This window comes from Gymnoscopelus microlampas (assembly GCF_963454915.1).
Source record: "Gymnoscopelus microlampas genome assembly, chromosome: 9".
In the NCBI taxonomy this organism is placed as follows: Eukaryota; Metazoa; Chordata; class Actinopteri; order Myctophiformes; family Myctophidae; genus Gymnoscopelus; species Gymnoscopelus microlampas.
The window spans coordinates 7324639-7351992 of NC_139946.1; the positions used below are offsets into that span (position 1 = coordinate 7324639).

The 27354-nt window shown below is 43.1% G+C and overlaps 2 protein-coding genes across 2 annotated transcripts in view; both read right to left on the minus strand.

The window, feature by feature from the left end:
- The window catches only part of rnf13 (ring finger protein 13), an 82975-nt gene that overhangs the window by 40071 nt on the left and 15550 nt on the right, over positions 1-27354 (minus strand). Inside the window, exon 4 of the mRNA XM_084066326.1 lies at positions 13336-13461. Within this exon, the coding sequence (XP_083922452.1) occupies positions 13336-13461 (126 nt within the window). The remainder of the gene's footprint in view (positions 1-13335; positions 13462-27354) is intronic.
- On the minus strand, positions 697-4699 carry LOC311052416 (bifunctional polynucleotide phosphatase/kinase-like; the record flags this gene model as incomplete). Its single annotated transcript, XM_084067382.1, has 2 exons — positions 697-2411; positions 4658-4699. 2 exons carry the CDS (start codon positions 4697-4699, stop codon positions 747-749), a joined length of 1707 nt encoding a protein of 568 aa, XP_083923508.1. The 3' UTR covers positions 697-746.

Below are 27354 nucleotides of genomic sequence, written 5' to 3' on the forward strand. Positions count from 1 at the left end.
ACCATCATCTTGTTTTGCTTAAACCGTTTCCCTGGATGCTTTATACCAGTGGTTTTCAACCTGTGGGGGTCCTGGCGCGATTTTTCGGGGGGGTCCCCAGATGACAGTGAAGTGACTGACAATTTAAGGACTTTTAATACCTAATACTGAAATACAATGAAATAAGACCATTCATTACTGCATCAAAAGTAATCAACAAACTATACTATAAAAACTGGTCAATAATTGGCCAAATTATCAAATCATATTAGAAAGAGGCAAACATTTTGAAAATAGACAATCTATAAGACCTCAACGCCCCGCAATGTGAGGCGTTGTGAGCTTGTAGATCATCCCCAGTTCAAATATGATTAAATTTTTTGGGGGGGGGGTTCACTTCCGTTCTATTGGAGCTAGAAGAATGTTTGGCCTACATTCAACTGGCCACAACCATGGAACGGACGATCGTGGCGGCACGCTCCGCCCCCCCCCCCCCCCCCTGATTCTACAAGACTCGTATACGTCTTTTAAATCAATCGGGGATCGATCACACTGGAGATAAATATTATATTATATATAAATCGCTAGCAGTGGCTTGGCAAAATTGTTTTATTTCTGGCAGTCAAAGAGTTAAGGGTCCATTTGGTTTCATTTGAACACGCTCAAGAGTTACAGGTCTGTAAGGGTCCATTCTGAACCCCCTGGGGGAGCCTCCGGAACCCTATGCCGAGAACCAGTGTGTATGTACTAAGGTGCCGGCCGTCCAATCAGCCTTCGGAGAACTGACGGAACAGAGGCTCTGATTGGCTGTCTTTGAAGCGAGGGACGAAGTGGATGCGGAGGATCTCCGAGAAGCCCTCTGATAGGTCAGGAGCTACGAAGTGTTTCTTGTAGATGTGGAATATCATGTCGTTCACTTTGACATGTTTGGTGTCTGAAGGTGTCATCTCACGGAACCTGTTGTTGTGTTTGGCCTGCTCCACAGAGGCAGAGAAGTAGAAACAGCGACAGGAAACTCCTGCTGCCTTCGCCACGTCCACGTATCGTTTGCGAGATTCCACGTCCGGGTTGGTGTTGTCCACGGCAACGCTGCGGCCCTCCTTCAGAGCGCGCTCACATGCTGACACGCAACTCTGCCACGAACCCAGCGTGTCCCTGTTAACATAGGCGTAGCCCTTTGGAATGACGTGGCTGTGGAAGAACGTGGATTTACCAGAAGCAGGGAAGCCCACAGCCACGATGACCTCAGTGTGTGTGGTGGTGAGGGGGGAGGAGGGGGGGTCGTACAGGCTGTCTGTGGAGTCCAGCTTCCTCGGGTCAAATTCAGGCATGCTGTAGGGGGCGCTCTTCCAGCCCAGGAAGTACTCCTCTGGCGTGTGGAACTGTAGTCCAATGTTCAGAGCAAACAGTCGGTCACTGCAGGAGAAGTCCTTCTTCTTCTTCTTACCTGGAGCCCAGTTGACAGGTCTGCCTGCTGCGTCTCCCACATAGAAACTCTGTTTGTTATCAACAGACACTCCACCGTTAGCCTTCTCACACAGGTGATCCCACATCCCTGTCACTGGTTTCCTGCAGATACCTGGACCAGCTGCTACAAAGACCTGTACAGGTAGTTGTAGTGTGTTGAGGATGTCCTCTACTTTGGACTTGAAGACTTCTGGTCTCAGTTTACCTCTAGCGATCCCCATCTGGTTGGTGAAAAACACAACCTTGTATCCTTTCTTCAACAAGCTGGCCAGCCTGGGCTGAATCTCTGGAAACAGAATCTTCCAGTCATCTGGTGCAGTGGGAAATACCTTTCCAGACTTGGTGGTGATGATGCAACCATCAATGTCAAAGCTAGCAATCTTGTCACTGCCCTTGACTCCAGCTGCAGTGTAGAGCATCAGGGCTCCTATCCGCTGCCAGCTGCTCTTGGTGCAGGCTGATGAAGATGAAGACCGCTGGGCACTGCCACTGCTGCCCGCCATGGCCTGCTCTGCCATCTCCTGCAAGTGTCTCAGCTTCTCCTCGGCCAGTCTCTCCTCCTCCACCTTCACCTCCTCATCAGACTCCTTCTGGTGTCTCCTCTGGCGTTTCACCTCCTCCTCCCTCCCCTCTGGGCTCAGTGATCTCTTAGACGACTTCCTGGGAGAAGCCGAGAAGATATCCTTGATGTTGCGCTTGGACCCCACACTGGACGGAGGGTCTTTGTCCTTGGACCCCACACTGGATGGAGGAGGATCTTTGTCCTTGCCGTTCCTGCCTTCCTTGGTCTCGTCTCTGGCTTCCAGGGACTCGTTCTCTGTGGAGGCCGTTCCGTTGGAGCTGAGCGCGTAGTGCAGGGTGAACGGGTGCTGCTGGTTGACCAGGTACAGGCTCCCTCCGTGGAATGTATTATTATTAATGTATTTCTGTTGACACGACAACGCTCTGCTGCTAAGGCTGGTGCTCTACGGACCGCAGTTGTTGTCTACAATGTCAACGTTTTAACTTGAGAAACAGGCTGTGTCTGTTTGATTCCGTCTCATCCTTTTTACACTGGGTTTTCAGCTATTTAACTAGAAATAGTTTTAATCAACAGCAGTGTTTTCATTCCCTAATCAGCTCTATTAACCATATATGGGCATATACTGATGACATCAGGGATCTCCATATATGCGTGTAAAAGGGACAAGGACTGACAGATACAGAGATCTCCATATATGGGCATATCATATACGGTGCGACGTAGGTGTGAGGGCCACCTTTAGACATAATTTAGGCCTTCATTATAAATTTTTAGCGGTGCCAACCGCTCTATATCTGACTTTGTCCGTGTGTCTGTGTGTCTGTCCGGGTGTCCGGGTGTCCGTGTGTCCTCTGTATTCTTATTGGCTGGGCTATAAACAAATATTGATGACAACATCAATACGGGGCTCATCAAAGGCACCGCTTCCTTCACACAGGGTGTGATTTTTATTAACACATATCAATCATACACAGTACTGCATACATTATTATTGTAGTGGTTCTCAAAGTGAGGTCGAGGGACCCTCTGGTTCACTTGGGGGTTTCTAAATGGACCCTTACAGGTAAATAACTGTGTACAATGCTTGGTTTCATTTGTACACTCTCAGGAGTTATGGTGGTCCTTGAAATTAAAAAGTTTGAGAACCACTGACAGTGTGATCAAAACCGGTTCCGGAAACAGTTCCAAATGTGATGTAACCAATTCCGTTTTCTCAATGTACTCTTCAATTCCGGATCCCAACCCTAATTCTCCCTCTCTCCTTCCTCCTCCATCAGTCTCTCTGTCCTCCTCCTCTCCAGACAGGATCACAACACAACAGCAATACAATATTCATATCATGCAGATTATTGTATTTGTTCCCATTAGTCTGACTGTGTAAATGTCATGTTTTCCTCAGAGGCTGTTGTGTGTGCGTCTGAGAGCAGACAGCGATTACAACCCCACTGGTTCACATTCCACTAAAACACTTTACCATCCCTATTTTGGCCCCGTCGTTGGAGGTGTTTCTTAAAAAATAAATAAAATAACAGATCTAAAGGATCAAAACACATCCCGATCCCCCCTGTCAGGTGACAAGAAGGTCAGTTGGCTCTCATGCACTGACCACCCCAGGCCACCCCAGGCTGTGGGGGACTGGTCTAACGCTGGTGTAGGGCTGGTGTAGTGCCCAGGATCACTTGGGAAATTGGCACCGGGTGGAAAAAAATGGGTTACAAAAATCGCGGGATAAAAATTATATATATATTTTTTTTTTAAACACATCCCGATACACGTTGTGTTCGGCTTGTTAATTATTTTTTTTTGGAATAGGGCTTAACCCATTCAAACCAGGAACGCATCTGTGTAAATACTTTACCCATAATTTATACTTGGCTATAAAAATCATGTGAATATATATTTGTGAGTATACATTTTTGCAAATCTGTGAATATATTTTTAAAGGTTTCATGACATTCAGTTTTACCACACATTAAAAGTCTTTGTCATGGTCCTTCAAACGTGTATAGAAAGTTTTAACCAAAAATTCCACTCCATTGATCCATGGCAGGTGTTTTTCTCTCACATTTCTAAAGCCTTTTCAACTGCAATGAAAAAATAAATCTTTGCCTGCGGGTGTCGCTGGTGAGGGAAATTGCCTGTCAATCATCACCTCTGCTCCGCCCCCCAAAGGAAAGGATAGGGGAGGGGAGGGGCGAGGAGGAGAGTGGGCGGTATTAATCAACAGTGACCTCACTGTCGAAGGGCCAAGCTCAGATTACTTTTCAGCCTAATTATTCAGAAAACCCCAGACCACAGAAAATCCACTGAATGTTCAAAGTTCAGATTTTTTGGGTGTACTTGAGGTCATAAAACCCCCCAAAAAACATACAAAATAAAAAAAGTGAAAATGAATGTCATAGAACCTTTAAAGCTAACATTTTTAACTCAAATCTTTGCTTCTGAGGGTCCCTGGAACAAAATATTTTGAGATGTGGGTCCACGGCCAAATACATTACATTTTGAGGGTCCTTGACATGAAAAGGTTTGAGCACCACTGATATAGCAACAATAGTTTTTCAGAAAACTGTTAGGATTTAAAGGACATTTGTAGAATTGGCCTCGGGTCTAAATGGGTTAAACTGTTAAACTGTCTGGCTCTGGCCTTTTGGCTGTTTTCTAAAGCTTTGTGTTCTAACGACAGGTGACCTTGCAGGCAGGCAGGCCTTTTGCAGGCTGTGACGTCTGCATCTTTAGAAATCCTGCCCATACACAACACACTGCATGGTTTATGTACTCCGTCTTATTCCTGCTCATGAGTTTGGATTCTCCTCTCTCCTCTCCCGTTTCATCCTCTCCTCTGCTCCCTTTTCCTCTCAACTGATCCTGTCTTCCACTCTCCGGTTTGGATGCATTGTGACTTTTCTCTCCTCCTATTAAAAGTCGCAATCCGAGGCACTTTGAGCTTGTAGATCAGCTATTTTCACAATATTTATCTGTGGAACTGAGTCAAACTAAATGTAATGCCTCAACTCCTACTATTCCATGTGCTTGTCAGGGTGGGAGGTCCCCAGTTCAAATATGATTAATTTGGGGGGTCCCCAGTTCAAATCTGATTATTTTGGGGGGGGTCGTGGACTGAGAAGGTTGAGAACCACTGCTCTATCCCTCCTTCATGCGCTCTCTCCCCCCTTTCTTTGCCACTTCGCTTTCTCCATCTCACTTTCTTCCTTCTCTCCTTTTCTTCCTCTTTCCTTCAGCCCCACCCCCAACAACACTTTCTTTTCTTTCCACTCTCTCTCTCTCTCTCTGGCTCGGCCTCCAGTGTCAGTGTGTCAGTGGAATGCTGCTGGCTGTAGAGAGGGGCTGGGTTTCAGGGCTCAGACTGCGATTAGATAAGGCCCCTATTGAAAGTGCAGGGAGGGGCCCCTGTTCACTGATAACACGCCACACAGCTGCAATGTGCACCGCTGCGGGTCTGGGTGGGTGTCTGGCGTCTATCGTCTCTGTCGGGGTGGAAACCTCATATGTCCAAAACTTTTACTTTTCAGGATTTCATTTAAAAAACAGCTACAGTAGGAGATCTGCTACTTTTGATGCTTTTGTGTGACGCTGTAGTATGATCAAGTAGGGCGTTAATTTACAAAAACACAAAAGGTTAGAATATGGAAATAAGAGGTTTCTCGCGGACAGTGTGTGAGTGTGTAACATCACATTTGCAGTTAATTTGTGTTAGAGAAACAACCGAGAGTGTGATGAAAGAGAGGCCAACTGCAGTCATATGGGCTGTGCACGTGGCAGTGACATGGCTCTGGTTCTATATGTATTGCTGTATTTCCATGTTTGAAGTTTCCGCTTGAGTCCCGTCAGGCTGTTAAAATGGCCACTTCAGAGGACATGTTTTCTCTCCAGAGAGGAAATGCGTACTTGATATGGAGTCAGGGACAGATGCACTGACTGGGTCAGACGTGGAGGTCAAAGTTTTGTTTTTAGTTTTTTTTTCTCTTTCCTTTTTCTGTTTAGTTGTTGCCAATTCCCTATCGGTGTTGCCAGATTTAGCTAGAGAAACAAGTGCCTGGTCTACGAAAACAAGCCCAAAAGAAGCGACTAGGGCTAGGCTGCAGGATCACACCCCCCCCCCCCCCCCCCACACACACACACACACACAGGTCCCTGGCAAAATTAGTTAATTTAGCAATTTAGCAAAATCAGTTGAACCACTTTAACCCTATACAATACATCAACCATTTGAAAATAGCAGATCACGATGCGTTGTGAGCTTGAAGATCTGCTATTTTCAAAAAAAGTAATATAATATTTGGAATAGTTTTTAAATATTTTAAATACACAATATGGGGGTCCCTGGCACAAAATATTCTCCGATTGGGGTCTGTGGACAAATACATATTAATTTGGGGGTCCTTGACATGAAAATGTTTGAGAAGCACTGGTTTAAACAACATTAGCAAAAGCCCAAATAAGCAACTACACTTTAGAAACAAGCCCTTATAATAAGCGGCCATGACAACATGGCAACAGAGTTCCCTATGTGTACTGTGGTCCCTGTCGCTTCCAAACCCCACAGTTGGTCTGGGAAGGAGGGTGCACACTAACTAAAGTGTCTCCTCCAATGCCGATTTAACCTCTTGTTTTCTTAACCCTCCGCTAGAGTGTGTAAAAACGAAGATTACAACATAACAATTTCTGTTTCGGGCTGTCACATTGTACCGACACAGCGTTTTGTAGTCCCTTTTTGTCCCGTGTCACTCAGAAGTACTGATAGGGGGAGAAGTTAAAACGTAGGGCATTAACATGTTGAAGCAGACATCTTCAACAACTCTCCACTGCACAGATTAAAGGATGTATTCCATTAACTTGTTGAAGCAGGCATCTTCAACAACTCTCCACTCCACAGATTACAGGACGTATTCATGTCACTTCACCTCCTGTTGCACTTCTTGCTGCTGAAGGCTACTAGCACAGATTGCTGCTGAGAGCTTACAGTACATTGCAACTGCATTAGCAGCTCATAAAGATGGTTTAACATTGAGCCAGTCATAACCACTGTAGAGTATCTGAACTCTGTGTAAAGCCTGATTTATACGCCTTATAAATCCTAACCTAAGTTTTCTGAAAAACTTCTATATATATAAATGTTTTAAAATCTAAAATGACAACAGATGCTTTCCCGCTTTTAAATGTATAACAACGTATAGGCCTACCAGGTCTTAGTCATTAGGTTACATTTCACATGTTTTGTGCATGTTGAAGTATTTTTAACTGAGGTTATCATCTAGGTAAAACCTTGGGAGTGGGGGTGTAAACATTTACGATGCGTAAAGATGTTCCCTTCATACACATAATGTATGTGACTTACAAATGTGTGTTGGGAGAAAAGGACACAGTGTGTGTGTGTGTGTGTGTGTGTGTGTGTGTGCGCGCGCGTGTACACGTGTGTGTGTTGTCCTTCGGGTCAAGGGGAGAGGCAGAGATGTTTGTTACCACAACAGAAGCTATACATATTCACACACAAAAACCTAAATTTGTCTCTCTGTACGACTCAACATCCACATTCTCACACGCAATCTCTCACTTTATCGCACACATACACACACAAAGGGTTGAGTCACACTTCCAGCCCATGTTGTGTGGTAAGGCTGAGGCAGAGAGGCAGGAAGCTGGCCTGGGTCGTGGGCTCTGGGTCATAGCTTTACTGGACACCAGGAAGTGAGTCCCCAGACAGTGTGGAGAAGAGATGAGTGTAAAAACACACCAGCTGATGAGCACATGGTGCTGCTGAGCATCAGGGGACCACGCACACACACACACACACACACACACACACACACACACACACACACACACACACACACACACACACACACACACACACACCACACTTTTATTTCATAGTGTATTTCATTAGTCAAGTGCTAATGGTGGTGCAGGTCATTTCACCCATATGTAGGGCTCCCAATATTTTCAAGAAATCATTTTCAATGTAATTTAGAGTAGAGCCATATGAAATCCGTTTTATTTTTTTCCCAATTCCGTTTTATTTTTTCCCAAATTCTGTTTTTTCCATTTTAATATTTCTGAATTCTGTATTTTGCTTTTTATGCTCATTTTTACCATAAAAAAAGTGTCTGGTAAGTGGAAATGAATAAATGTTCAAGATATAACAGTCCATACATGGCCCTTGTTGTGTTATACGCAAAAATGTTCCCAAAATAATTCGGTCTAATTCGGTCTGAGCATGCGCAAAATGGCGTCGCCCATGTATTATTGTTTCTATCGTCTTTCTAAGACTATTTCTACGTGGATTTTACTGTTTATAAAGTAGGATGTGGCCATGCAAAATGGTGGTGTCCCGTGGATTTGTAAAAATTTGCGGTAAAAAAAAATATTTTACCGCGATTTTTTTTAATTTTCCAAATTCTGCAATATTCCGTGTTTTATTCCAATTCCATTTTTATTGGTCATTTCCGCGATTCCGTCCGCGATTCCGTTAACACGGATTTCATATGGCTCTAATTTAGAGCAGTGGTTCAGAAACTGGAGTGGACCCTGGGGGAGACCCTTGAGGAGTTACGGGTCTGTAACTCTGAGAGTGTACACATGAAACCAAGTGGAGTTATAAGTGGTTAAAGAAGTAATGTCAGTTTTTTACAATAATGGATGGTGCATGAAGGCAGCCAATAGGAACAAAGGTGGAGAGAACACAGGCTGATCCTTCATTGACAAAATAAGGCTCAGTTTCAGACGTCACTACTTATCGTCACGTGATTCTCTTCATTCACAGATCTAATCAGAATAAGGTGGACATGTCGTCGCTGTCGGGCAGAAAATGTCAATGTCTTTTTGTCACTTTTTGGTACCCTACTTCTTCATACAAGGGTGTCAATCTAAACGCATTGAAAATAGCCGGTAGATCGGCTATTTTCACTATTACTGAATAGTGTTGAAAGAGCTGTTCCATTTCCAGAAAAATAACGGTTTTGGACATCGGTTTCCACCCGACAGCAACGATATATAGTTCAAAAAATACAGATATTACAGATATTCTCTAATTTTTTATATACAGTGTATATGGGAAAAACAAGGCTGAGTGAACAGGGGACAGACAGAGAATATTCAAACTACTGATAGAATGATAGAAAGACAAAGAGTAGAGAATACAGCTCCATGTCTCTGGACTGTAGTGTTATGTAACCTTAGTCTATGGTTATGTAAGGGTAAACCACCTATATGTATGTGAGAGGGTTAATGGATATGACCCATTTTATACACGTGTGTGTGTGTGTGTGTGTGTGTGTGTGTGTGTGTGCGCGCATGGGAGAGAGAGAGGGGGGGACACAGGGCAGTAAGAAAATCTACTGTACCAGTCGATGTGCCTGCCTTACTCTTAGGGGGGGGGGGGGGGGGGGGGAAGAGAGAGAGAGAGAGAGAGAGAGAGAGAGAGAGAGAGAGAGAGAGAGTTCATTACACAGGCAGAGTGTGGATGGATGGGAGGGTGGGGGTCTTTAAGGATGGACGAGAAGGGGGGTATTGGGTTTCCTGCCTCCCCCCTTTAGCTGGGGTTAGAGGGGTCAACACACACGCACACACACACACAAGTCCAAGAGACCCAGCATGCAGGAAGTCTCTTCTGCCTCTCTCTCTCGCTCTCTCTCTCTCTCTCTGTTTGTTTCCCAGTTTCTCCATCCTTTTCTTCCTTGTTGCCATTTCTGTCTTTCTGTCTCTTTCTATCTCTAAGGGGAGATGTTTTTTCTAAGGAGCAGTTATGCCAGATTCTCTCTCTCGCTCTCTCCCTCCCTCTCACACACAGCATCCATTAACACCCTTCACTTGATCCCTTAACCTCCAACACTAGACATTCAACCTCCCCTTTGTCATATCACACACACACATTCTCTCTCTCTCTCTCTCGCTCACACACACACACCTGCCCCCACTCTGCTCTTACCCACTGGTGCAGACGCCACTACTTGACAGCATGTTAAGTGGTAGAAGTGCTCATGTTATAGCCTAATGTGTGTGTGTGTGTGTGTGTGTGTGTGTGTGTGTGTAGATCCATTAGCGGAACCCATTCATGGTAGGCTGTTAGCTGGGTGGTAACAGCTAATGCTACACTGTACACACTGTGGAGGAATCCAAGATGGAATCCACGACTCCTTTGTTCAGCCAACAAGCTTCTGGAGGGAACACAGTCTGACTGGGAGGAAGTGTGTCACTGTGTGTGTGTGTGTGTGTGTGTGTGTGTGTGTGTGTGTGTGTGTGTGTGTGTGTGTGTGTGTGTGTGTGTGTGTGTGTGTGTGTGTGTGTGTGTGTGTGTGTGTGTGTGTGTGTTTTCAGATGGGATCAATCATTTTTAGGCAGACACTACAGAGAGACAGACAGAGCCGTGTGCATGCTATTCCCAAGCCAAAACGGCAACATTACGCCTCCATCGATGTCATTGGTGCAGAGAGAGGGCTCATTTTGGTTCAGGTGATACACTTTTCTGTCCTCCATGGCTTACTAACTCATCCATCCATCCATCCATCTTCAACCGCTAATCTGGAATTGGGTCGCGGGGGCAACAGTTCCAGCAGACAGCTCCAGACTTCCCTTCCCTTTCCTTTCCCAAGCAACAATTAGCCACTTCCTCCTAGGGGATCCCGAGGAGTTCCAAGGCCAGTGTGGAGATATAATCCCCACATCTGGCCCTTTGTCTGCCAGGGGGTCTCCTTCCAGCGGGACATGCAGTGAGGACCTCCCTAGGGAGACGCTTGGGAGGCATCCGTACTAGATGACCGAACCACCTTAGCTGGCTCCAAGTGAAGGAGCAGCGGTTCTACTCCTGAGTCCCTCGCCGATGACTGAACTTATCACCCTATCTCTAAGGGAGAGGCCGGCCACCCGTCTGAGAACTCATTTTGGCCACTTGTATCCACAATCTTATTCTTTCTCATTAATAAACCATTGTGTCCAACTGGGACAGCACACAGGTCATCGGTTGCTCCCTCGCCTAGAGGTTCGCTTGGCCGCACTTCAAGAGCCTCAGGGCCTTACTGTCGGCGCAAAGTCATGCACTTGGGGTACAAATCCTCCGGCTTTGTCGAACGTCTATTCGAACATAATTGGTCCGTGTTCGGGGGAGGGTGATAATTGTCACTGCACATACTCCTATGGGCTGGGGGCCGCACCCGTCAGCGGGGGAGTGTTGGGCGAGAGGAGTAACATGGAGGCGCTCACTAGCAGCTCACTAGCAGGTAAGCCAGTAGGATACAACTGCAGTGACAACATACTACATTGTGGAGGAAAAGGGCTAAAAAGCCAAAAAGACATACATACGACAGAGACAGACAGACAGACAGAGCAGGAAGTGACAAAGTAAAGAAGTTCAGGAGAGGAGGAAAAAATGGAAAATCCCCCTCCCCAACTCTCGCTCTCTCTTGTCTAATGTCAAGCTCCGCCCCCTGTACAGTAAGGCCCTGCCCCCTGTCCTTGGCTCAGCGGTTTTATTCTGTTATTACATAATGCTGTCTGGCTGCTCTGGGTACAGTTACACTGGTAGCCACTGACTGTGTTCCATTACCCAGGAACTGATGCCAGGTCAGCTCTGTGAAAAGGTAACACGCTGTACTAATAGTAATAAACGTCATACACAGAATGTGCCTTACAAGCACATTTACATGTAGGGCCGAGCTACCACACACACACACACACACACACACACACACACACACACACACACACACACACACACACACACACACACACACACACACACACACACACACACACACACACACACACACACACACACACACACACACACACACACACACACACTTTTAGGTTGATATGTACAAAAAATGAACCCCTTAAGACCTGAGGTCGATTCTACAAATGGCAGTAGTAAATCAGTAGTTCTCACACTTTCAAGATTTTTCAAAAATGTTCAAAAACAGCAGATGTACAAGCTCGCAGCGCAGCACAAAGTGACACGCTGTGAGCTTGTATATCAGCTATTTTTTAATAGCCAGCGCTAAAATCTAAAATGACAAGACAGATGCTTTCTCGGATTTAATAGGTTAAAACAATAACTGTCAAGATGAAAGATCATATGAAACCAACTGTTGTTGGACTTGGATAGGAGTTGAACTTTCTTCAGTGTGTGGATGGTGATGTCACTAGACTTTCTAGAGGGAGGGGTGTCGTGCTGCACATGCTCAGTGGGAGGCCTCAGAGTTCACTATTTTCCACCTTAACGTTCCATACCAGTGTTGCCTGATTTTGCAAGAGAAACAAGCGATCAGGTCTATGAAAACAAGCCCAAAAGAAGCGACTACATATGAGCACACAAACACACACACACACACACACACACACACACACACACACACACACACACACACACACACACACACACAGCTATTTGAAAGTAGCCGAGCTTGTAAAGCAACAACAAAAACAAGCCCCCCCAAAAAAACTATATTTACAAGTGACGTTACAGAAAAAGTTGCTTATAATAAGCAGACTTGGCAACACTCCAGACCTGTGTGTGAACTATGTACCCTTTAAACATTATGTTTCATATCTATGAAATACAACAATTGGTCCTATGTATCTTGTTTTAATAACCTGGCCATTGTTAAGCTTGATGAGATTTGAAACTTTAACCTAGTCTGTCACCTAACCTTGTTCGTCAGTACCTTGTTACATTATATGATTGATGAAAATATTTGCTTATTTTACTAGCCCTCCTCGCAGGCCAGTGTGTGCGTGTGTGTATGTGTTGAATTGATGCCTTTTAAGGCAACGCTGGACCACAGAGGAAGAGGGGGAGAGAGAGAGGGGGAGAGAGAAATAGAGAGAATGCAACAGTAAGAGAAGAAAGGAGGAGTGAAATTGATTGATACAGAGACCTGCATGTCATGAAATTGCATACCTTCCTCTTCCTTTCACCCACTTACTCACCTGTTTGTCTGTCTGTCTGTCTGTCTGTCTGTCTGTCTCTCTCTCTCTCTCTCATATAAAGCCTACCGCTCCCGTCTTCTTCAGCCCTCACCTCTTCTATTCTGTCTCTCATTGTCTCAGCACATGATGCACATTCACTATTATTTACATTGACTGTATCACTGTCAACTCACACATTTTACTGCTGCTGGCCAAAGACCAAGACTGCTGCGGGAGTGCGGGCCAAAGATCAAAGAAAAAGAAGTGAAGAGATGATAGAGGAGAGGAATAGAGAGGAGAGGAACAGAGGAGAGGAATAGAGGGCAAACTGGATGCTTGTATGAAGGAAGTTCTGTTTAGGAAACGGACATTTCCTGTTATTGTATCTAAACTGAGCTGGGAGACTCAGTCAACCAAACACTCAACTGCGCGGTGCAGCCTACCTTGACGTCAAAGTTGCAGTCAAATCGCTTGATGAGGACGATGAACCCGCTGGATTGGTTGTCTCTCAGAGGGGGCGGGTCGATGGGCTCACAGGCATTCTCTGGCCGTGCACCAATCAGGAAGCCCTGTGAGGTCAGAGTCAGAAACGCAGCATTATTGACAAGTACGATGATCATGCAAGATAAGGACACTGCTTTACTTCAACAAGAAGAGATCAAAAATATGCAAATATGGCCAGAAGGGAACAAGATCAATATATTTGGGACAGGCAAAAGTATAAAACATTAGTTAGAAGATATAGTTTTTCTAGGGTTGAAATGTTAAAGGTTGAGGTCCACTGACCTTAGAGGACCAACATGGGGTCCCCGAACCAGTGTTTGATCGACACACTAAGCTGGCCAAACCCAAATATTCATCAGTCTGACTCGAGCTAGAAATAATCACACGATCATGAAAGACCTTTCTACTGTCTTCCTGCTGATACGACACACGTGCGCGCACGCATACACACACACAGTGTATATGAATTTATTATGATGACAAATGCATAATGAATACAAAACTTCCCGTTGCCGCTGGAGAGGAGGATATCGCTGTGTGTGTGTGTGTGTGTGTGGGGGGGTGTGTGTGTGTGTGTGTGTGTGTGTGTGTGTGTGTGTGTACTTTGTTGTACTTTTCTTGACAGGAACATAATGTCCTCGCAATAACGGAAAAAAGAGGGATATTAATATTCATTTCATTTTCATGAGGTTATTCTGGTGTTAAGCCACCATATCGTCTCTGTCGGGTGGAAACCTCATATGTCCAAAAACTGTTACTTTTCAGGATTCAAATACAAAAATAGCAAAAGTAGCCGATCTACAAGCTCAAAACGCGCCGCTTCGCACCGTGTTTCGAACTTGCAGATCGGCTACTTTTGATACGTTTGTGTGACACTGTAGGCAGGGCATTAATTTACAAAAAAAGCATTTTTTTAAAAAAATATGGTGATAAGAGGTTTCTGCCTGACAGCAACGATATGCTTTATATGAGGAGAACTTCACCTTACAACCATGTACTTATACATCACAGTTATTAGACAGATGCCAGGTTCATTGTTGACCTGGCATCCTATAGTTTCAATGTACAGATCATTTGTTTTTTTTATATTATACTGTTTAGACTGATGCTAGGTTCTTGGTTTACCTATGACCCTATATTACTGAGGCACTACACTGTCTCTCTGCATTTGATGTATGTGTTTACCTTGCTTACTGTAAGTCGCTCTGGATAAAGAGCGTCTGCCTAAATGCCTAAATTATAAATTGTAGTTAACCACCTTCATGCTGGCGTCCCTATTTTGAGCAATATTTACCAAAAATGTTTCAAATTCTTTTTTCCAAATTTGCTTAATTAGCAGATCTACAAGCAAACAGAGACAGAGACACATAAAAAGTGTTTTGAACTCTGTATTGTATATCTGCTATTTTCCCCTTGAGACACTGTTGTAGACCAAAATATGAATTATACAAACACGTGTGTGTGTGTGGTGTGGTGTGGTGTGGTGTGTGTGTGTGTGTGTGTGTGTGTGTGTGTGTGTGTGTGTGTGTGTGTGTGTGTGTGTGTGTGTGTGATGCCCCTCAAAAAGTTGGCCTTTCTCACTGACTCCATCTTTGTCAAAACTAAATTCCTCTCCTCCACTGTGTCTGCTACAGTATCATGGCTGTTTCCTTTTAACTGACACTGGTTTTCAAAAGCGTTTGAAGTGACTGATGAAAGCAAATTGAGGAGACCGACAGATACAAAGAGAGACAGAGAGACAGAGAATATGAAGACAGGAAGAATGTCAGTGAGAGAAAGATCAAGACGGCAGAAGAAAGAATAGTAATATTGTATTTGTTCTGTAAACTTCTAACTCGCCCCATATAGAACTAACATCACCACAGCAGGGCGCCTGGCTGTGTGTGTGTGTGTGTGTGTGTGTGTGTGTGTGTGTGTGTGTGTGTGTGTGTGTGTGTGTGTGTGTGTGTGTGTGTGTGTGTGTGTGTGTGTGTACTGATGTGGGACTCTGGGACTGTTCTCTCATTCTCCCTCTATTTACCTAGCTATTTCCATAATTTCCTTTCGTTCAGTCTGTTTCTATTCACTCTTACTCAGTCTCCATTCCTCTGTCTGTCTCTCTCTATCTGGCTCTCTTGTTCTAAACTAGACCTGTCAACACTCAACAGACACTCACATAGCCCCAGCAAGACCAGCACACTCTCTGTTTGTCTGCTCTTCTGATGACAAGTAACTGAATTCTGGTTCAATTAGAATGTTGTCGAGGCAAACGGAGATGGAAACACTTTGTATTTAGAACGTTTATTATGTGTACACATGATGAGAACTACATTAAACACAAAACAGTGAATACCAGTAAATACCAGCCCTGCATGCCATGCCATCTTGATAGGATCATGTCTCCCCAGGACTGTTTTGTGTAATCCCTTTTAGCCTAAATGTCTTACTGTACTTCCGTGCCATTTAAATGTTTTGACTAATGAAGTATTCGATCAATCAATTCTATAATATTCACATTGTCAGAACATATCAATAAGGCCAAGAGTGAACAACATCAAAACAACACGCTAGGGCTTTACCTAAAAGTGAATATAAAACATTATCCCACAATTCCCTATAGCTGTCCAGCTGCTGAGCGCTTTTGCTGGCAGTGTGTGTGTGTGTGTGTGTGTGTGTGTGTGTGTGTGTGTGTGTGTGTGTGTGTGTGTGTGTGTGTGTGTGTGTGTGTGTGTGTGTGTGTGTGTGTGTGTGTGTGTGTGTGTGTGTTCTACATCTGTGTGTATGAATGAATTTTCTGTTTGTTGTAGAAGCTCCTGTTGCTGGGTGCCACCTGGAGGTTACTCCTCCTCCCCCCCTCCCCCCACCACATCTGAAGACCCACAATGACACATCACAATCCTTTATAAACCCCCAGGCCGTGCCATTTTTCACCACAATAGGGGTGACAGTGCAGTAAAGAATGTCTGTACAGGCAGGCAGAGTGTTCCTTGGCAGGGCTTCCAGCATTAAAGATAGCTGCCATTGGATATGTGGACAGGAAACCTCCACAAAGGCCTAAAGTGAATCCCCTGGGAGAATGAGGAGGGAGGGAGGGAGGAAGATGTGGGAAACTCCCCCAGATGCCTTTTTTTGGACCGGCCCTGCCTGGCTGGCCAATGACATCACACTGTGACACTGTGCCTCACATTTTAGCCTGGCGCAAACAAGCTACAAGGGCTCCCTCTATTGGCTGGATAGCAGCATGAAATAAACCATAAGCACTTCTAGGCTAATAATAATTCAAAAATAAAACATGAAATTAAAGGTGGAGGAGATTTTAAATGTATTGTATCCAAACGATGTGACAAAAAAATATACAGTCCTGAAAAATAAAATAAAGACAAAAACGCTGACCTAGGAGAAATTCTCCCATTTGTCCTTATTTGTGAGAAAACATTTGACACAAAGTCAGTCTTTCCTTGACGGATGATGATGAAATAGAAAACATTTGATCAGCTGTGGGAAACACACGCTGTCATGACCTCTGTAGCAATCTGACACAATGGAGAGAGACGGGGAGAGAGAGAGAGACAGAGAGAGAGACACACAGAGAGGGAGAGACAGACAGGGAACCAGGAGAGGTTATAGCCGTAAAGCTGTGATTTGAGGGCTCAAAAAGCTGTGATTTGAGGGTTCAAGCCAACACAAACGTTGCTGCCGGGCAGAAACCTCTAATCTACATATTTAACTTTTTTAACTTTCTAACAATCTAACTTTTTGTGTTTATTTTGTAAATGTATGTCCTACTTGATCATACTACAGTGTCACACAAAAGTATCAAAAGCAGCAGATCTACAAGCTTGTCGATCTGCTACTTTTGATATTTTTTTATTTGATTCCTGAAAAGTAACAGTTTTTAACATAATGAGGATTCCACCCAACAGAGACTTTAAGTTGAAAGCTCTAGTAGGGTCTAGACTTTTGACCCTACTACAGGAACATCCATATTAAAATATAAACCAACAGGTTTTATGCCAGCCAGGCCATGCCCTTTTCCGGCAACACCGTCTCCCCCCTCCTGTTCAATTTCTAACGTACGGATCTACTGACAGGAGTGAAAAACAAACCTGGGGTGAATCTGGGGTGACAGGGCCTTCTCAGTTCCTGCCCCCTCCCTATGGAGCTCACTCCCATCTCATATCAAAGCTGCCCCCACCCTCCCATGTTTAAAACCACCCTCAAAACCCACCTTTTCAGACTTGCTTTCCCTACCTAATTCTAATGCCCTTTTTTTTAACCTTTTATTTCTAAAATGATTTTCTTTGTGTTCTTAGTTTTTAACATTTTAACATTTTTTTTCCTAATTAAGTTGTTTTAATTTTGTTTCTGTATAACGTATTGAGTATTTAGAAAAGCACTATATAAATTGTATGTATGGGGGAGACAATAAAACATATCCACCTAGTTTGGTGATGTTTGGAAAAACTGTCGATTTATGGCCAATCCCCATACAGTTCAATGTCACACATGGTTCAACAGTGTTAATGAAACATTGTATGAGTTTTGGGATGTTTGGCCCAACAGTTGTTGACTTTGGTCTATTTATGTGCTTAGGAGGTTAAGGTTTAGGAGATTTATATGGATATATAAAACATAATTGTATTTGTGAGACTTTTGTGAGACGGTTCAAAGGCTATGGCCAATCAGTATTTTCTTTTTTTGTCTGACTGAGCAGTGGGTGAGACTTCTAAGCTGCCAAGTTTCAAAACTGTAGCCATTACGGTTTCAGAGACCCAGATATGTTTGCCGGAGAAGAAATAAAGAAATAATAATCCTAACAAATACAGGGTTCCCGCAGGTTCGCTAATGGACCCCTAATAATTCTAACAGATACAACATGGTTTCAACCCTTCGGCCTTGAGCCCCGAATCAAATCAGGACAGAAACAGTGTGTGACTGAGCCAACATACTCAGACAGGCTTGTTGGCTTCCTCAATTCTCAATGTGATTTTCCATTGTTGTAGTAGTGAGGGGGGGGGAAGCAGCTGGGGGGGTTTTCCAACTATTCTGCGATCCTGCATGGTGATCATACTTAATCCTGTCATTAACATCCTCTATAGGCCCTGTTTACGGCTCAGCCCCGGCTTTAGACGGGGGGACTGAGGTCTTATGAACTCCGGCTTCTCATATTAAAGCAGATTAAGGCCTGTAAGAATCCACAGTCAGGTTCATCGATGCAAAATGCTCCCCATGTTTTCCTGCCTAAACCATGAGACCCATGAAAATGAAATGAAATGAAACATGACGACCCAAATACTACTACTACTGTCTATTTTCTATCATTGCAGGCAAACTCTCCCCTGGCTATTAGGAATCCCATCGGCAAGATCATGATCGTGTCCGATCGAAGCATGTTTTAAGTGATTCCGATCAGCTTTTTTTTTTATTTATCTCTAGACTAATGTGAACCAAATAAAGAAGTTTTTATTTTACTGGATTTTGGATTTACAGGCATGCAAACAGGGCATGGATGGAAAGGGTGACAAGGGGGCCCACACATTTTTTGGAGGGCCCAAATGTATTTTCATGTGCCCATAATATTTTAGAGGGTGGGAACACCACAATGTTAGGCTATATAGTTGCCCAATATACTCGGGACAACAAAGACATGGACAATAGCAAATAATAGACTAAAAATCTTTTCCTATGAGAAAATCGTATGGTATCGAATCGTGGGTTGAGTGAATCGTTACAATAAAAAAGAACAGACAAAGGCAGAGAGAGGAGGGGGTTGAGAAGAGGCTGAAGGGTGCTTCAGAAAGAATGACAGAGTGCAGGACAAAGAAAGGGAGAGACAAAAATGAATAAGACAGAAAGAGAAATAAAGGACAGGATGCAGAGAGACAGACAGACAGACAGACAGACAGACAGACAGACAGACAGACAGACAGACAGACAGACAGACAGACAGACAGACAGACAGACAGATAGAAATGCTGACTGGACGTTTGCCTGGAATGTTACACTGACTCGCCTCCACTGATGACTAATGTCACATTTTACATGAGACAGCTGATCCTGGGACAGCTCAGCACTGTCCTGAGTACAGCATACCAGAGAAGCCTGATTTATACTTAGTTGTGTGCCAGTGTCGTGCTCAGTAAATAGCAGATCTACAAGCTCACAACGCGCCACAAATGTGACGCGTTGTGAGCTTGTATATCTGCTATTTATGGCATGCAACACCAGCATACAACTAAGAATAAATCAGCCGTAACCCACCAGCAAAATATTATTATTACACAATGTGAGACAACCAGCTCATTCTATCAAGAGTATCAGTACGCCACTCATAGCTATGAACATGTCGTTGCTGTTGGGTGGAAACCTCATATGTCCAAAACTACTACTTTTCAGGATTCAAATATAAAAATAGCAAAAAAACAATAACAGAACTACAAGCTCAAATCGTGCCATGATGCGACGCGTTTTGAACTTGTAGATCTGCAATTTTTGCCACTGTTGAGACAGTGTAGTATGACGAAGTAGGGTATTACTTTACGAAAAGTTACAATATGGAGATAAGAGGTTTCTGCCTGATACCAACTACAGTTACAAGCACCGTAAGTGCCAGCTACCTTTCTGGAAGACACTAGAAGATGTTTATTACTATGGGTACTGAGAAAGAAATTATATGGCTGCTTATATCTAACCTTTATATTTTATCATCACTTATAATACTTCTACAATACATTATGATATTTGGTAGCCTGCAAGAGCCTAGATGTCTCCACTGGGCCTAATAGCAATTGTTTTGGTACAGCCTATCTTGTTATGGTTCATTTTGTCCTTGAAGCAGCTACAGTCTAACTATGTTCTCTGCCCTGGGCTCTTGGCAGAACTACCGTACCACTGACCTGAGTGTTATTGTACTTTTCCCCATGATATCATGTACATAAAGCATAATCATCACCATCTAGAATGTTGGGAGGTACAGAGTTGTTATGCATGTACATTCCTTTCTGTTCATGCCATACAATTATTTCTAGGGACCCACTTGGGTTAAAGTGGATTTAACTTATGACCTTAGCTCAGAGCATGTGCCATGCCATCCTGCCTGGCAACGCCACGCTGGGTCCCGCCACTGTGTCTGTGCTCACTGCATGACAGGATGTGACACGTAAGGGCTGTTTCCTGTCACCCTCTCCTACCCATGAGATGTCCACTTCCAACTAAACTAAACTAAACGTCCGGGGACCATTATGGATGTCCCCTATCTAGATTTAATTTGTAGCCTATGTGAGAGTTACTTATAGAGTAATTTACATTCCTCCTCTTGGCAGTGGCAGAGGCTCGTGATCTTGCAACTTGATAGGGGGAAAGCTTGGCAGCTGCCGTTTAATGCAGTGGTTCTCAAAGTGGGGTCCGGGGACCCCCAGGGGTACCCAGCAAAATGTGGTTGTTCAAAAAGAGCAGATGCACAAGCTCACAGAGCTTGTAAATCTGCTATTTTTGAGTATTGGAAAATCTTGCATAAATTCAAATTCTTTAACACAAATCTTCTCTTCTGGGGGTACCTGGCAAAAAACATTTTCAGATGGGGGGTCCATGGCCAACTACATATACATTTGGTTTGAGAACCACTGGTTTAAATGTGTTCCTTCAATGTGTCTTACGTGTTTCTGTATGTCATCGTTGGCGGGCAGAACCCTTGTATCTCAATATTTCAGCTCTTCCTATTTTTTCGTGAATTAGTTTTACTAATTAATTTGCCGTAACCCATTGAAATGCAAAAGTATCTATCGGTTTCTGACGTTTTGTCATTTTTTTAAAATTCAAAGTGAAAGTTGTTAAATATGTCTGTGGGTTTTATAAATATTTAACCAATGAAGAGTATTTAAAAGATCTTGTGACAAACTAATTACAATATTGGATCCACTGGAACACAGGTTCCTTTTTCAATTTCCTGAAAAGTAACCGTTTTGGACATGAATATCGTTGCTTCTCGAGCAGGAACCTTTTGTTATATTGCGAGCATAATATTGTGTTTCATGTCTTTGCTGTGAGCCACAGCCTCCCACAAAACATTGATGATTTTTTAATTTGAAAAGACATTGTTTTTCAGGACAGTTTATTTGGTTGTTCTGCTGTTGAGCCATAATGTGCAGCTTTTGTGTGCTTTTACACAGAAGGTGCTTTGATGTGAGTGGAAAACTGGTCGGTTGTATTTTCACACATTCGGTCATTAAAACTAGTTTTTTAATAAAACGGGCCTTCTAGGCCATTCTCATCCAATCGTATTTGCCCTCGTTTATTTTTTCTCTAACATTCTCTTTACTTGTTTTTCCTTTAAGCTGCACTATGAAACCTTGCTCTTCTACTCCGGTTTTGAACCTGGTTTCCTGCGCAAGTGCTGCCATTTTTACCATTGAGCTAATAGAGCCAGTCTGATTACACCGGGGATAAATGGAATCTTGACCATCAGGTCAAACTTCATGTCATATCCTGTATCTAGGTGAGACATGACCTTTGACACAATCTAAATGTCTCAGCAGAAGAGCAGGGAGACAAAATACAGCAACCCCAATTGTACAAGTAATATTAGCATTTCTAAGTATTAATATAGCATCAAAATCAGTTTAACCGCTATATATATTGTATATAGATTGTACATCTACAATCTACATGCTCACAATGTGGCGGGATGCAACGTGACACAAATCTTGTCCCTGGAACAAAATATTTTCAGATGGGGGTCCGCGGTCAAATATTTATTTGGGTGTACTTGACATCAAACAGTTTGAGAACTGCTTTTGTGTTTGTGTTTGTGTTAACTGCCTAGATGCCAAGATGTCATCATGTCCACATGTGGTCAGCATGGAGACTGAGCAACTACACTGTCCCTACTCATTATCATCATTATAGACTATAACTATCTACTGTGCACTGCACCACAAACATACATACAATAATAAAAAAAAGATTGTGTACGCGTGTGTGTGTATACGTGTATATGTGGGTCATTGTCTACCTGGTATCCTATAGTTTCAATGTACAGATTATTTTGGATAGTATATTGTTTAGAATGACGCTAGGTTCTTGGTTTAACTGTGATCCTAGTTCACTGAGGCACTACCACGGTCTCTCTGCATTTGATGTATGTGTTTACCTTGCATATAGTATACATAAACACACACAAACGCACAGTTAAGCACAACCCTTTAGAATGTCAAACTGGTTATCTGCATGTTTACAGATTCAATAAACCGAAGAGACTGAATTAAGACGTCCCGAAGGGCTGCATCTGGTCTATGTTCAGGAAATGAAAGTGGGCGTGAGGAAAAGAAAATAATAACTGAAACCAAAATGGGATGTTTGGTGACTTATTGTTGTGAAAAGGCTACAAGGATACTCTGACAAGAATCATGAAGAACTTCATTGCCAAGTGATGAGGTTTGTTTAAGGAATTCACAGCGGCACACAATGGTGCAGCTAGTCAGTGACAACCTAACATTAAACAACGGACACAGGACTAACAGTACAAGTATGTGCACATACAGGACTCACACAGTGCACCATGCAATCAGTGGTAGAACGTTGGTACAAGTCCACATTTTCTGAGGGCACACCAGGTGCCAAACACATCCCGCACTCAAGTTATTTTCCCCTGGGTGATGCCTGTCTGAGCCACAGAACTTTCTGCGCTTTCCGTGTGTGTGTGTGTGTGTGTGTGTGTGTGTGTGTGTGTGTGTGTGTGTGTGTGTGTGTGTGTGTGTGTGTGTGTGTGTGTGTGTGTGTGTGTGTGTGTGTGTGTGTGTGTGTGTGTGTGTGTGTGTGTGTGTGTTACTGTACTTGTGAGGACCAAATGTCCCCACAAGCATAGTAAAATTTGAGAAATAGACCTTGTGAGTTCTCACTCTCAAGAAAAAGATTTGGGGAGTTAGGTTTACAATTCGGAAAAGGTAAAGGCATTTAGAGGTTAGGTTGAGGGGTTGGCTGCGAGCCAGTGTCACATACCAAAGAATTGCCGATCTACAAGCTCACAATGCATCACAGCTCGACACATTGTGAGCCTGTAGATCTGCTAATTCGGGGCAATTTTTCTGATATTTTCAATGCTGTCCTCAAATATTTATTTCCTGTGTGTGCGCGCGCGCACGCGTGGGAGAAATAAAAAGTCTAGCCAATGCCCTCAGAAGCAGATATTTCAGAACTTTTAGCCTCTTGGATATCTAGCAACATTCTTCAGTCCTGACCACAAATCCTTTACAAGTGTATTGTGGATTGTACAAATAGTGAGAGGATACATGATGTATATGTACGGTTATGTACATAGTGAAATCCCCAGTATTATGTTTTATCCCGACAGTATAAACATTTGTCTATACAGTCAGGCTCAAAGTGAAAACAACACGGAGGATTTTTCTTTATAGTCTGTAGCCTACTCTGTATTGTGTGCAGTTTGCGGTTAGGTTGGGATCCTTTACGATTCCGGTTCCTTAACCATTCCCTTTAACAATATTTTTCAAATGGACCTTTACAGGTATGCAACCAGTAGCTTGGGTCCATTTGGTTCCATTTGTACACTCTCAGAGTTATATTGGTCCTTGAAAAAAAAAAAAAGAGAACCACCGGTATTGTAATTGTATAGCAGACGTGAAATCCACATACCAGCTCTGACAGTGTGATGAACCGGTTCCAGTAATGATTCCAAACGTGATGGAACCGATTCCGATTCCTCAACGTTGGTTCCGGATCCCAAGATGTACAATGAATAAAAAATTATTCACTGCTTAAGTTTGATGTTAAAACATTATATTAATAGTGTCAATAGCTGTAATGTCTGGCCTGTCTTTGTCTGCATTGTCTGCTTGTTCTGTGCTGTAACCACAAGCAAACTGTTTCTTTAGACCATGGTGTACACTACACAAGTACACATACTGGAAATGGACTGAATTGAAAATCTGAATTAAAGGGGTAGACTTTGCCGAGTTTGAACCTGAATCCTATCATTCTATGATTATGAGGAGGACATGTGAAAATCAAACATAACACTTCCAAAATTGCATCTCTCAGAGTCTCGAGAGCTTACTCCCTAAGGTGCTGGAAAATCTCCTCCCGACATCAAGTGTTGTTGAAACATGTCAGTTTATGTAGGCTAGTAAAGCTTTATCCTCACAGCAGAGCAACAGGATTCATATAGAAACAAACATGTCAGGTTTATGTAGGCTGGTAATGTGTCGTGTAAAAAGAAGACTTTTTAAACATGTAGGCTATCAAAATCAACAGCACAATGGAGCGACGAAAGGTTGACAGCGCGTGGAGCGCATTTCCAAAAAAGGTTGGCTCTGGTGCGGTTCATACCACATGTTTGAGCATGCCCTGGCCGGTCCACAATGGACGGGAAGCTTGTGTTGTTGTAGCTCATCGTTTTGTAAATTTTAACTCCCCATTGCAATTAGAACAGCAGACTCACTCCAAATTCTCCACCGTAATCTGAAGACTCTCCTCTTCAGACTCCACCTTAGCCTGTAGCACTTGGCCTAGCCTTGATAACCATGCGGTCTTATGCAAAAGGTTAAAATGTAATTTAGATAGCATGTTATTTAGACAGAAGCCAGGTTCATTTGTTGACCTGGCATCCTATAGTTTGTATAGTTTCAATGTACTGATTATGTTTTGGATATTATACTGTTTAGACTGATGCTGGGTTCTTGGTTTACCTATGATCCTAGATCAGGGGTTCTCAACCTTTTCAGGCCGCGACCCCCAAAATAATGATATTATTTCCCGCGACCCCCCGCATGCAATGCGCGGGGTACTGTTTAAGCGCGCGCACATTTTTTTTGCGGTTCTGGGCGGATTGGTTTTTTTCCCCGTTTTTTTGTTACTTTATTTCGGTTTTAGGGTTAGGGTTAGGTTATTTAATTATAATAGGTTATTTGATCATTATTTATTATATTACATTAAAAATGTTTTCCTAATGTTAATAATGAAATATTTGTATCTTGAATTTAGTAAATTAACTGATAAAACATGAATTAATAATAAAATAAAAAATATTTTGTTAAACTTTTTTTTTTTTTTTTTTTTTCACATTCACCAAAAAACCTGGCAACCCCCCCCAAATTATTTGGCGACCCCCAGGTTGAGAACCACTGTCCCAGATTACTGAGGCACTACACTGTCTCTATGCCTTTGATGGATGTGCTTACTTGCTTACTGTGAGTCGCTCTGGATAAATAGCGTGCCTAAATTGTAACCGTTTCTTCTCTTCTCCAGTGTGTCTTTGCCAGGTTGTGTTAGAAATCGGTGACTACATTTAGTTTAGTGTCTGTGTTTGCTGTCTCTCACGATGTTAGTACACGTCCATCGTGATGTCAAATTTGAGCAGACATTGGCCAGAACTGTTAGTAGCTGGTAAGGTTTCCCAGCACCTTGGAAGGTTTCATGTCTAGTTTTTCACATGCTCCTCACAATAGAGCGGGATTCCCATAAAATAAGTCGGCAAATATGCCCTTTAAAGTGCAACACAACAAAGTAGTGTGAACTTGGTGTGGTGAAGGTGAATCCAGCAACAAACAGCTCCTGGTGGTATTATTGTTGTCAGAGGAGACAGGAGGAGCTTTGTTTCCAACAGATCTCCTCATGGGGAAAATCATCAGCAGACGAGCCAAGCTGTCTTGTGATGCCACAGGTTGTTGCTCCAGGGATGTTCTGGGCTCTGATGCCATCAGGCTCTGCTGCTAACCTTCTGGTGCTAGGCCTGTCACAATTATTACATAATTGTCTAATCACAATTAATTGAGAAAATAAATCGTCATAATCTTTTCCATGTTGAAAAATGTTAATATATTTTCAAATATAGAAAAATCAGAAATAGCAGATCTACAAGCTTAACTCATTTAGTGCCATTAACGTGTTTCACGTGTTTTTACCGCTATGGTAATGACGTGTTTGGCGTGTTTTCGAAAAAATAGTTTAAAACTTTTGAGATATCATCATCTGAAGATTTGCAGCTCCATCCACTCCTTGTTTAACTTAGAAATGAAAAAGGCTGTATCTAGCTTCCTAAGCACTTTTTGTTTTCTGTGAAAAAAACTCTGGCACAACATCATTCTGAAATAATTCTGGCAATTCTGGCACTCAATGAGTTAACAGGCATTGTAAGCATGTAGATCTGCTATTTCTGCAATTTCTTATTACGAGGCCTAAAAGGCAAACAGAAATTACATTTGTTTCTTTTTATTCATATGTTCCAATGTCCAAAGCCAAAAACACAATTAAATCACTAATTCATTATTTATGTGACAATTAATCGTCAAATTAAATGTATAATTGTGACAGCCCTAGGCTCTGCTAGGTAGCCTCTGATACTAGCCTCCAATACTAGACTCTGATGCTAGACTCTGATACAAGGCTAAGATGCTCGACTCTGATGCTAGACTTTAATTATAATGATAAACTCTGATGCCAGGCTCTAATCCTAGACTCTGATGTAATACTGTTTGAGGCTAGACTTTGATGTTAAATACAGCACAGACAACACACTCTCACTTTTTTTTTTATATAGGCAGCAGGTACAGCAGCTAGTTCCTTGTGTCCCAAGTGCAACAGATTCACTCAAATAAGTATTTTTTTCATAAATGTAGATCAAATTCCCTTCAATCTGAAAACAAACCCGTTTCATTGAAAATCACAGCCTGTGCTGTTTTTTCCGCTCAGACAAGCTGGTGGTGGTGGGTGGACGGGCGGGCGGGCGGGTGGAGGAGGAGACAAAACGCAGACAGACTGAGCCAAGTGTCCATAGGGACTCAGACAGCACGTCTACACTGGCAGCCAGCCTCATGCAGAAAGGGGAGGGGCTGTGTGATGTGAAACGCAGCAGGCTGAGAGCCAGCCAGGAGGGAGAATGAGGGAGAAGAGGAGGAGAGGTCAGGGAGGGCGGAGGGAGGATGGAGTGAGCAGCAGGGGAATGCCGAGATGCAAAGTACTATAAA